At 49.7% G+C, this 13116-nt stretch overlaps 1 protein-coding gene across 1 annotated transcript in view; it reads right to left on the reverse strand.

Annotated features, from left to right (window-relative positions):
* Nucleotides 1-13116, reverse strand: part of PLXNA2 (plexin A2) — a 132932-nt gene that overhangs the window by 81409 nt on the left and 38407 nt on the right. The window contains exon 3 of the mRNA XM_010001745.1: nt 6428-6562. Within this exon, the coding sequence (XP_010000047.1) occupies nt 6428-6562 (135 nt within the window). The remainder of the gene's footprint in view (nt 1-6427; nt 6563-13116) is intronic.

Here is a 13116-nt window from a genome sequence, read left to right on the forward strand (position 1 = left end):
GGGGGGGGGGTATGTGCATGTAAAGGAAATTCTGGAAATATTTCAGTACTGTGGTTTCTTGCCTGAAAATCAAACAATAGGTTTGTGGAACAGGAGGAATTGGAAAGGGAAGCAAACACTGAAGAAAACACAAGGGAACCCTGTGGCTGTGACTGGTAGGGGAAATAATAGACTAATACAAATTAAACCAAAGCAAACCAAACAAACCCTGAAAGCAAACCTAGCAAGCACTTCAAAGCAACAATGCTATGAGCAATGCCTAAAATATATCTTATTTAGAAAATAAACAAACCAGTGGTTTTTTACATTGGGACATTTTTTACCACTTCTTCCAAAGAAGTTCTCTTCTCAAGTACTCCTTACCTCAAAGACTTTGGCACTTAACTCCACACCCCGGAATGTTTTGTGTCTGCACATAAATCTCAGCAGGCTGCAGCACTGGGAGAGGTCCTGTCACCAGCCTGACCACTGGCACAGCAGCCCCACTGTGACCAGAGAGGTGACAAAGGGACTGCCAGTGGGCAGGTTTCAAAAGAGCACCCCCTCCTTGCCCCAGCTCATGGCTACTTCATCCTGCTCCTGATGGAACACAAGTTGGGCAAGTGTGCTTATCCACCCTGAGGTGCTGGAGTGGCAGGAGGTCCCAGCCAGACTGGGGACGTGGATGGAGACAGCAAGTGCTGCAGCACTCATACCCACCTGCACAGACAGGACAGGGTGGAGCTTCTCCTGGAGGCAGGATTTTGGACACCTCCAGTGGGATTCACCTGAGCCATCTTCCCGGTACCAGCGGTTCAAACTGTGCTAAGATTATGTCCAGCTAACTGGCTGTTCAACTAGCAGATAATGTAGTTAAAAATTTAATCAGTTCATTTTTTCCCTCTTGATGACTCCAGACCCTTTTATCCACATCTCTTGCATTTTTTATTGTGTTTTCTCAGTTCTTTTCAGGACATCATCAGTATTTACAGCCTCAGTACCAGAGAATTGATGGACTTCTTTGTTTTTCTCAGCCCTCACTCCAATTCCAATCTCTTCTAAATCATCTGGGCAGTTCCCCCACCCCCAACCCTCAGCCTCCCTCTCAATCAGCATCCAGAAAGTTCAGTCCAAAGCAAAGTTGTTTTCACAGGACTTAAACATCTCAGGGTTACAGGACAGGGAGCAGCACAACAAATTATCTGCAGAGACTCCTGCAGAGCTGCAGCTCCTGCCACAGGGCCCTTTGCAAAGCAAATATTTCACAGCTAACACAGAGCAGATGAAAAGACAGTTTCTTTAGCTAAAGCCACGATGATCTATAAGGAAGAGGGAGGGGGAATGTCACTGGGTGGAAAAGGGTTCTGTGTGAGCTCTGGTAGCACTGCCTGCTCCCCCCATGCAGCCAGAGGCCAGACTGGTCATACTGGTCACTGTCCCCCACTGCAGATGCACACACAGTAACAATGCCCAGAGCACTGGTTAAGAGACCAGGCTGGGATAAAGTGGCTGCAGGTACACAAACCAGCTCCTTCCATCTCCTCTATCCAATAAGCTCCCCAGTGTGTTCCTGGCAGTGAGTGCTGACCCCCTGGGTCACTGGGGAGTGGGGTGGCTTGACTGGCACTGGTCCCAGGGCCATCATTGCCAGCATCAGCTCTGCCTTCCCTGCTGTCCTTCTCCCCACAGCTGAAGGGAATCATCAGGGCCTGGCAGGAATCCTCCCTGCCTCCCATCACCAAGGGACAGACAGGAGCACAGCTCTGCTCCTAACATTGCCTCTGAGCTGCATCAACCAGGTACAAGAGTCTCACATCAGCCATGAAGAATTGCTTTGGTGCTCTAGTGAGTGCTCATTTGAAGACAAGAAGAAGACAGCACCTTCTAAACCCTCCCTGCCACCCCCTAAGGCAAAGCTGCCCTGCAATGGGCAGGGAGGGGCTCAGCATCCCAACTGCAGAGCATCTGGTACCTGCTAGATGAGCAAAAGCTTCCTCAGTACATCCCAGGCTACAGAGGTCTGTGGCCCTCTGAGCCCTGCCGTGCTAATTGACATTATCTGCATTTCACTGGGTGATTATGGGTTATTATTTCTACCACGGGAACGGTGAGGTTCCCAGTCACAGAGCGGATGCAGCTCTGTTACACAGCACATAAAACCAGAATGAAATCATTCCCCTGTGGCAGAATTAACCACCGAAGTAACTATGGATGAGCTGAGAGCAGCAGCGTTTCCGAGGCAATGAAATGTGCAGGGACTTGGGAGGATGCTTGTGGAAGATGAATTTTGCATTTGCAGCATCCCACCCAGGTACCTCATTAGGAAGGGGCTTCTTCACCCATCAGACTCACACCCTGTGACCCCAGCACTTCATCAAAGCATTTTACATGATTAGCACAAACGATAGATCATTAGCTGAAAAGAGGTGTTGGAAAATGAAGGAGGAAGGTCTGGCTGCTGTGCACCCACCAGCATCCTGCACCCACCAGCATCCTGCACCCACCAGCACCTCCTGCAGCTCCTGCAGCCAGGGCTCACAGCTCTGCATTTGGGGGGAAGGAAGAGACCTGCTGGGTCATGTTTCTCTTTACTAGCACAGGGATAGTCCTTCCTGTGAGCCCTGCAGTATTTTGATCACACTGCTTTCAAATTTGTGTTTATAGCCCTTGATTAGGTGGTGAAATCTCCTGGAGCCAGCCTGCAGCCAGGGCTCACAGCTCTGCATTTGGGGAAGGAAGAGACCTGCTGGGTCATGTTTCTCTTTACTAGCACAAGGATAGTCCTTCCTGTGAGCCCTGCAGTATTTTGATCACACTGCTTTCAAATTTGTGTTTATAGCCCTTGATTAGGTGGTGAAATCTCCTGGAGCCAGCAGTCCCTGCCCTGCTGCCTGGCCCCCATTTGCCTGAGCCTCCACTCACTCTCAGATTAAAAATAACAAAATTTCTTCTGCCATCAAGAGCTGCAAAAATCTTTGGCCCCAATTCCACTGAAGCTTGTATAATCCCCGAGCTGCAGCCTGCCCACCAGCTCTCACAGGGTTAGCTCTCAGCTGCTGAAGGTGTACGTGGGAGCCAAGTCAAACCTGCTGCTTGTGAAACCAGAGCTGCAACAGTTTGAACTCGCACAGAGAGCAGATACAGCCAAGAAAAGGGGCTGCAGCCTTGGAGTCATAAAACTGTTCCCATCCTACAGGGCTTATTTAATTGAAAGGCACTGAGCTTTCATGCATTTAAAAAACCAACCATCTCCCTGATGCACAGACAATTAATGCTTCAGGACTGAATTATAAACCCACTTTTTCTCAGTATAAGCAGCACGTTCCCTGTAAGCCTCAGTCTCTCCCTCTGAAAGCAAGAAACCAGAGCAGCTCTTCTGCACATGCAGGGGTGGTTGGTGTGAGCTCCATCACAGACTCACCATGAAAATGGGAAGATTTTTAATTCGGGGGCTCCTGGTGGCTCCCCAGTGCTCCATGTCTCCATCCCAGCAGCACTGAGCCCTCCCCGTCTGTGGGCAGGACCAGGGCTTGCTTGCTAGAACAAAGCTGAGACACGAATTTCTGCTTTAAGTAGGGTCAGACTAGTTTCTCTTTTGCCATAAGAGCTATTTGGAACCAGGTGCAGAGGGAGAAGTGCCTGTAGAAGCTCCTGAGAAGCACTTACATCATGTGGTTGAAGAACTCAATAAACGGCTGGAAGCAAAGTTTCTTTATCCTTCTCTCCCCCAGACTAGGCTGTGCAACTGTTGCTTCTGTGCTTTGTGGGAGTGAAATCAAATGTCAAATATTCTGCTTTGCAAGAAGTTGGCAATGAAACATGAAAGGCTCATGGAGAGCTCAAAAGGACTGCAGAGAAATTGGAGCAAGGCACAGACGGGGCTGGGACAGGAGCCAGGGGAGCGGGGAAGGATTGTGCCTACAACCACAACTGCTTCCCTAATGCATTTCAGCATAAAGCTGATCCTGGCTGCTGCGAGCACAGAAGGAACATGAGTGTCCTACCACAATGTTCCATCTAGTCTTTTCTTGGGAAGCATCCACACAGCTCAGTTTATTCAGCACAATGACAGCCCAACACGGAGCGTCGCGTCTCTTTGCTGCTCTGTACCTGCCACCACAGCACAGCAGCTCAGGACCTGCCACCCCGCAGTGCTGGGGAGCACACACTGCTCAGCTCAGTTCCACAAAAAAGGCTCTGACATTTTTTGAAAATGTGTTTTGACATGGGCATGTATCCTGTGTCCTTCTCCATCACAGGCTCTGGACAATCCTCCCCCAGCACATCAACGTGCAGCAGATCGACAGGAACAGCAGCTGCTCTCTCTGTCATGTCACTGTGGCAGAATCTCATTCTGTTCCAGATTTCCAGACTTCAGAAGACATTTTTACTGTATTTTCTCAGTACTTCTGAGGGCACTTCCCACCATTTACAGCCTCAGTCTCTGAAGCTGGGGGACCTCTCTCCTTCTCTTGGCAATGACCCCTTTTCAATCATCAGGTTCCTTAAATAGTACTCAGGAAAAAAAATATATTCTCCCCTCCACTTTGCTGAACCACCACATTGCCAGGCTCAGGGCAGGGAGGTCACAGGAGCTGACAAAATCCATATGTAACAGCACACCAGGACTTCTGGACCTAGAGCACAAAACCTGACAAGGGCAAAAGGCAAATCCTGCAGCAAAGTCCTGCAAGGAATGAGGGACTGTGTCCCCCCTGCTCCTGGAGCTGCCCCCAGGGAGGAATTAATGGTCTAGGAATATTCTATTATTTGCTAATTCTCTTCACATCTTTTTGTTTCACAATTAAGCAAATTAGCACTTTGATGAATGTTAAGACTCTCTTGCCTCATAGAGGATGAGTTGGAAGCATTCCCACTGGATTTTCCTCCTAAGGAAAACAACTCCTCGACTGTTTGAGATACATGTCAGACCATCTCCTCCCTCCCAAGAGCACGAGGAGCACACAGCTCCTGCAGAGACTGACCACAACATTCACATTTTTATAAAGTAATTCCGTTTCAGAGTTCACAAAGATCCTCATTATTACCATTTAATCCAAGTCCAAGATGGAATAGGATCCTAAATCTGCTGTTTATGACAGTTTCTATCACTGAGTTGCTCTAACAAGCATATGCTGCTTTCTCTAACCACAGGGATTTGATCAGTTAAGTCTTTTAGCAGGGAGGAGACTTCTTACTCTTCTGAAGTATTTATTCCCTGGCTTTGAATAACCTTATAACCAAGATAAGTATTTGCCCATTTTTTTCTGTTGCCACAGGTCAGCACAGCAGTGCTGCTGGCCCTGGCAGGAGCTGTGAGCTCCCTGGTGCAAGGACAGCTGTTCCCATCACTGCTCTCCACCTCCACCAGCAGATCCCTGAGCACTTCACACCACATCTCTCCCAGGGCATCCCTCAGAGCAGGTGGGAGGACAGATATTTGTTTACCAGCAGACGTGGAAAACTGTTAGTGACCAGAGGGTTAACCCAACACAGAACAATTTAATAGCATCCAGACATCTTCCAATGCAACCCCTCTCCTGTCACCACCACCCACACGGCACCAGCTCTATTAATCTGAATTACACAGTCATGAGTAATGGCCAATAAAATGCTCAGCCGAGTCAGTGAACCCAGAAGTCTGGCTTAATGGTGGAGACTTTGTGTGGTTTTTGTCTCAGAGAAGAACAGAAGCTCCCGGATTATTTACTCTGTGCTGGCTCCCCTAAGCAACAGACTCCCATGGGCCATTGGCCATAAATTTCCATCTTAATGATTTTGCTTTTTCTTTCTCCAAGCCTGGTCCCCACAGACCAGCACCCTGCCCAGGGCTGTGTGCCTGGGGCAGGGCAGGAGCCACGAGCAGGGCTGGCACAACCAGCCCCGGGCATCGCCCCGCAGTGGCAGCAGGACCAGCACAGCACTGGGCAGCACAGCGTGGACCCGGAGCTAAGGCTGCTGGCACAGCACCCACCAGCACCACCCAGGATCCACCTCTGAGCACCAGCATCACCCACTCCTGACCGCTTCAATCGCACCAGTACACAAATCAATAAATAAAGGCATTCTCAGGGATGCTCAGACAAAACTATGCAACCCCCAGGCAGCCAGTCTTGCTGCAGGGAGGGAATCTGGAGCACTGCTGGCTCAGCATCTCTCCTCTGGGCGGGGATGCTTCAGAGCCCCAGACCAGCCTTCCCCCCTGCAGCTCAGCTCAGTTTCCAGCACCTGCAGACACCAGCAAGTGGGCACAACCCTCTCCCCTGTGCACTGACCACCATCTCTGGGCAGAGGCAGACAAACCAAACTGCTGTTGTGCTGCTGCTCCCCCCGCACACCTCGACCCCCGGGCTGTGGGGCTCAGCACAGCCCCAGCCCCACGCGCTCCAGCACCACATTCCTGAGGGAAGGAAGCTGCAGGCTCGGAGGCACAGAGCAGACACCTCACCTGTCGCTCTGACATGACGTACAGGTACTTGTGATGGGTGGAGAAGGCCATGTCCCGAAGGACTGGGCTCCCGTCCTTGAACACCGGCACCACCTCATACTGAATCCCGCCGTGGGGAGGCCCATCTGCTCGGATCTGAAAGAAGCACAAACAGATTACAGGTGATTTCAGAGCAGCCAAATTCCAATTTTATTTTGGGGGTGGAAGGGTGAGAGGTGGAGGATGAGGTGGGAAAAGGAATCTCATTCAAAATTTCAGCTCACAAGTTGGAGCAGAGCAAGGAACTGGAAGCAACCAACACACACCCACAGGAGCTAAAGCAAAGGCTCCTTCTCCACTGAAGTTGGTGATTTCCCCAATCCATGAGAAATAATGAAAAAGTTTTGTGACCCTAAAGGAGCACACAGACTATCAGTGTGCTATGAGTGACCAGGGGTCACAAAGACCTTTTAGACTCTCCAAAATAAGCCTGAAAGGAGGCAACAAGACTCCACAGGCAGCACAAGAACAAGTTACTGCAGAGAATTTTTATTATTTTTTTTCCCTCCTGATGCATAAAGGAGGAGAGTTAGACAATCTCCATCACCTCTTGTTGCCACAGAAGCCTCCTACAAGACCAGTCCTGCTGCTGCCATCCCTTTCCTTTCCCATTTGCAGGATTCAGCAATGGAAACCCTGGTCCAGCCCATAGTGCTGAGCAAGCAGAGGACTAACACAGCAGCCATTCGACCTCGGCAGTTTGACAGGCCCCCAGTTTCCATCCACCCCACCAAAAGACAACCCCCAGCTCCTGCAGGAAAACCTGCCCAAGCTGTGACAAACCCCATCCCTGCCAGCAGCAGCTGCTGTTGAGGACGGGCCATCTCTTCCCAAAGTTAATAATTTATGGCCTTGGGGGTTGTGCAAGGGGAAGGGAGGGAGGATAAACAAACAATTTACATTGTCTTTCCTACCAGGATTTGCATATTTGAATAGCCTTTTGATTGCAACATGGTGTCTACATAGCTGCAAACACTGGCAACCATCAGGCAGGGAGAGGAGAGGGATGGAGAGAGCCAAGGGCTTGGTGAAGCTGCTGCTGGCCCGATGGCTCGTGGCACTGCTGCTCGAGGGGGGCTTTGCCCTGCACACGGGTGCTGTGCAGCACATGCCCACTGCCCTGCTAGGAGAGGGACACACAGGGACTGCCTGTCCCTGGAAAAACCTCTTATCACAGAGATGCCATCTGCTGCAGCCTCACGCTGAGCTGTCTTGCCACATCCCGTTTTGCTGCTCGATCAGTCCCTGCCTGGCTGTGCTGCAGGGGAAGAGGCACGAAGAACTGGCTTTGGACAAGTCTAAGCCTTCAGAAGAGGCAAGATGGAGCAGCAGAAAGGGATGTCTGTTTTTTCTGGTTCATGTCCCCAGGAGGTAGGAGAGCAGGTTGTTAAGCATCTTAAGATTTATCTGAGTAATGTGCCACCCCAGCTGGAAATACAATGATATCTTCACACTCATAGAGGAGAGATGCTCCCTTGCACCCTCCTCCAAATAAATCCTCTTCTTGGAAAGAGCCCTGATGCCTTCTGCCATGTAGAGACATGTTGTGTACACAAACACATTTATTTTCTGCATTTCTTTATCTTCTCCTTATCTTTTGAGTTGTTAGTGATATAAAAGAACACCAGGTGTGAACTGGACTGCTCTGGTTTAACAGCCAGGGAGCCTGTGGCAGGATGATGCAGCCCAAGCCTGGCTGAAAAGCCTTGAACTTTAAGAAAGGAAAATGAAACGAAAAAGCAGATCAAATTCTGCTTTAGTTGCACCTGTACAAATCACCTTCCAGAAATACAGAGAACTAGAGGCTGAGACCAGTACTTTGCTGGGGGATGCAAACCCAAGTGACCGTGCTGCCTTTGGTCACCTCCTGTGCCATGGACACAGGGACCAGGCTGCAAAATCACCTGAGGAACAACCAGCAGGAGCACTGTGCTGTCAGGGACACGCAGCCACTTCCATGCAAACCCCTGATTAATGGCCAAATGGGAGTGGAAACGCCGGGCATGAAGGATCAGCAGCCTTTGTGAAAAACAACTGTTTTGCAGAGTTCCCTGGGGGCACCGGCAGCTCGTTACATTGAGCTGCTTTCTAGTAATGAGGTCAGACAGGGCTAATAAAGAGAGATACCACTGGACAAGCTCCGTGCAGGCCAATTCCAACTGGGAATCATGGCTCTGGGATGGAGACAGCACCATGTGTATGATGGCTCCTCCAGCCTGTACAAGTGCTTGGAGCTCAGCCTGGCAAGGGTGTCTTGGGACACAGCTGGAACCCTGCACGGGGTGCTGGGTGCTGTCTGCACCCTCCTGCCTCCCTTGTAGGCAGAAGGAACAGCCCAGGGTCTCTCACCGAGCCTGGCAAGGTGAAATGGCTCCATGTCACTCAGAGACCAAAGGACAAGAGGAGAGCTGTCCCTGCTGTTGTACCCTTATGCCCACAGCCCTGTGTCCAGAGGACAGTGCCCAAGGTACACCCACTGATGCCAGGATGCTCCACTGCATCTCTTCCTGAGGGTTTGGTTTCCATGACAACAAATTATGATGTCAGACAAGAAAAATTATGATTCCTGTGAATGCAGAAGAAAAAAAGGATCATCTCCACAGCAGGAAGCCTCTTGTTGACGTTTGGAGACAGAAATAATTCCTCTGCTTAATTTACAGGTGCCTTTCCAGCACCAAACAACCACTGACCCATCGCTGCACCAGCAGATGGTACCGACCCTGGGGATGGGCTCAGCCCTGAGCCCAGGAACAGGGAACAGTGGGACAGAGTGGGACGGGGCTGAGGTACAGCACTCTCCTCAGTCCCTCTGATGTATGTTTACAAAAATGGCTTGAAAAGTGTCTAATGACAGAATCTGCAAATCCAAACAGAGGATGCTAGGCCAGAGAAAGGCCCTGTGTGATGGACCCAAACACTGCTCCATTCAGGGAGCTGCAGCCTTCAAAGGCACCACACAGATTTGTGTCTCTAATGCTCCCACAACACAGACTGCAGGCATAAGCTCAGCGTTATCTTAAGAGATTAGCAAAACACCACATTGTGTCATGTACCCGCGCAGCGCAGCCCCCGCAGCGATAAGTGCCCGAGCTGCTCAGGGAGCTGACACGACGGGGAGGCTCCAACACACCTATTGCACTAAAGCTGCTCTTAGGTATTTTGCCCAGCCTGTACCAGAGCTGATCCATCTGGATTCCCTTCCAGTTCCCCCCCAGCAGGCTTCCATCAGAAGACATCGAATTTCCTTGTAGGAACTTTCCATGATTAAATTACCTGTCTGTTTTCATTACGAGTGTTTTGATGAGGTTGACTCATGATGAGGCGCCTGGTGCCAGAAAAAACAGCTGAATAGGTCCATGCATGAAGGGACTGATTCCCCATCCTGGATTCTGGATGCAAAGTCACCCCTTCACTCCTCAAGAACTGCAGCTTCTCCCCACGTGTGCAGGTACCTGATGGGAGACGGGTCCCAAAGCAAGCTGGCTGCACCGCTCCACGTGGAATGGCCCATGGAGACGTGGGATGGGCTCCTGGAATGATGCTCCTGGTCAGGAGGCACAAGGCACTGGCTGAGTTTGCTCGTCTTTGTATGTAGCAGTGACAAAGTGAAAAGCCCACTCAGCCCTGGAGCCTTAGGACTGCTCCTTTCATGCTAGGATTTCTAGCCCTTCAGGGTGAATACTATCTAATAACATCACATTTGTGTAAAATGGACATTTTGAGTAGAAGTGTATCAGCTCTGGGAATGTGCACTGGAGCGTTACTGCATCTGCTGCCTGAAATAGAAACCAAAGACAAGGAGCAGCTTTCACTGCCAAGGTGCATCTCTGCAGAATTGCCACTTTTTGCCATTTACATCTGCACATCTCAGCTCTTGGGCATTTCCTATTAAAGCTCTATGATGGATTCCTTGCTTCAGTGCTGGAAATTCAGCAGAAAGACCGTTACTGGCAGCAGGTTTCTGAATCAGGCTGGAGCACAGTACAGTTTAAAAAGCATTTCCCTACCTCTTTCAGTCCATGGTTCTGTGTGGTCTTTCCTGCCTCAGCCTGGAACTGCTGGAAGTTTTCACAAGCAAGAGACTCAGCCATGCAAAAGCTCCCCCAAAGACAGGACAAAATAAATAAATATCAGTCTAGATTTTCTGTGTGCCTTCACCAGACAGTCTTTGCAGAACTTATTTACTTTTGATAATCTGATTCAATTAAACTGGGCTGTTCTACTTTCACACCAGACTAAAACTTAGGTGAAGTGCAGAAGATGACCTGCCAGGGCTGCCACCCCCACTCTCAAACATCCTTTCTTACAGTATCATTTTACAAGGTTACCCACACTGATGTCTGCCTCCCACAGACTGACAGAAAAAAGCACAGCAATCTCTAGGAGGGGAGAATCCAGAATAGAAATCACAAATCTCCAGATAAGAAGTTTCAAAGAGCCCTTCAGAATTTATATGACATTTTTCTGGGAGTAAAGTACCCCTTAGACTCCCTCAGATCACTGCTAACATCTGCTCAGTCTTGGTGCTCAGGGAGCTCAGGCAGAGCTGTTTGCAGCTGAACAAACCCCATGGGAGCTGAGTGGCTTGCTGAGGATTGTACAGCCAGGTCTGGGATCAGACTTGGGTGCCACCTGTGGGTGCAGGAAGCCCTGCCCTATGCCCATCCCTCCCCATGTCCCAACCTGCGGGAGAAGTAACTCAGCCATGGAGAACCAGCTCTCCCTGCACACACCTTCTGCAAGCAGGAACACCAGGAGGGGGATTTAACTCACTGCTCTCAATGTGGGAAGTCTCCCCCTTGAAATTAAACTGGAATAGTAATCCTATTAAGTATCTTTCCCTTAAATCATAGATATGTCCATGAGGAAGTTAATGACAACCCTTACATGCACATTCAATTCAAATCAGCATATCCAATTAACTTCGTTACCTGGAGGCCCCCTCATATCCCAGTCTCTTTCTCTCCTGTCACATTCTCTTTATGTATTTCTCTCAAATGAGGAGAGAATACATCTGTCACAGTGGGCATCACCTGATTTTTTTACCCCAGAGATAGCACAGGGAAGCCTCAATCACTGGGTTCACTCCAGAAAGTCCCGATGCTGTGTGGCCTGGAGCAAAACAGCTCCTCAAGACCAACAGATCTAGTCTCCAAGGGAGGAGAAAATCCATCCTTTTCAGAATTACACTGTCTGACTAAACATTAAATACACTCAGTAACCCCCACTGGGGTTACCCTTGCAAAACTTTACAGGATCAGCTGGTGAGAAAAAGCAGTTTGGTGAGAAGCTTTTTGCAGTGATTTCAAGAGGTGACACCGAGTGGTGGGTTCAGGTGCTGGCACTTGGTGCATTTGAGTTCTACCCCCAGCTCCTCCCTGCTCTCCATGGAGGGCAACACAGGCACCTGCAAAGCCCTGGTGTTCAAATTCACTGCTCCTTCTGAACCTCAGAGAGACACCAGGAGACCACCCGAGCAAACTCAGCTTCACTTCCCAGCTTCTCCCTCCTGCTGCTGGGCACAATGAAGACACATCATCAAAACAGCACAAAGACCAGACCACCTCCCTGCTCATGCTTTCTGGGGCCTAATCCCCTTTTTAGGAAACATTTTCCTTCTCCATCTGCTTCCTGTCCTTAACGGAAGCTACACGTGTGAGGAGACAGGTCTCCTCTGTGCCTGTCTTGCTCAGACACAGCCTTTCCTGATGGATGAAACTGGTGGCACCCTCTGCTCAGACAACCCCTTGTTTCCAGGGTCTGCAAACATTGACTGCTTGAGCTGCCACCTGCCCGAGTTTCCACCTTCAAAATGGGGTTGAGGGAGAGGGAAGGGAATGCTGAGTTCATTCTGATCAGGTTTCATGACCCAAATTATTTATAGAGCTGAGGTTTCTACAAATTCAATACTCATGTCAAAAACGTCTCTGTGTATGTGTCTTTCACACCCACCCGTGTTTCCCATTTCTCTGCTAGGGAAATGTTAGTTCAACTTTCAAAGTCACAACCTGGGAAATGCTGGGCTAACTGGGGAAGAACACAGAGAAACCCCTTGGGCTTCCAGGCAGCTGTGCAGGAATGGGGGCTTGTAGGCTGCAGCACAGGCTGCCAACCCAGCAAACACACACACCAGCCCAAGGTAACTCTCACTCCCTGCATCCCCAGCACAAAGGGAGGACAACTGTCCCTAGGAGTAAGGCTTTCTCCTTATCCCAGTGCAAGAGAAGTTTCCAAGCCAGCTCTAAAATCAGCTTCTTCCATTCTTCTGCTCCCTCCACCCTTCTGAAGAGCTGATCCTCCAAGATAAAACAGGGAGGATGGTACAGAGGCACCATGCAGAGACTAATCAGCAGCCTCCATGTCTTTAATTTATTACTGCATGAGAGGCTCGTTTAGAACAAAGCTGCCAGTTCAGAAGATCATTCCTTTAAAAGACTTCTTATTTGAAAAGCTGTCAGCTCACACCTTGTCACAGCCCTACTTGCAGGCAGAACTTTAATAATGTGCCACCTCATGCAAATGAGCTGCTAATTAATTAAGTAGCATTCTTCCACGATTCATTAGAGTCAGATTTGGGTAGGCTGGCTGGGGTGCATTGCTTTGGACAGTGCTTAAAACCCGCAGCATTGCCCTGTCCTAGTGTCCCAGCA

The sequence above is a fragment of the Chaetura pelagica genome, unplaced genomic scaffold, assembly GCF_000747805.2.
Source record: "Chaetura pelagica isolate M959 unplaced genomic scaffold, ChaPel_1.0 scaffold181, whole genome shotgun sequence".
NCBI lineage: Eukaryota > Metazoa > Chordata > Aves > Apodiformes > Apodidae > Chaetura > Chaetura pelagica.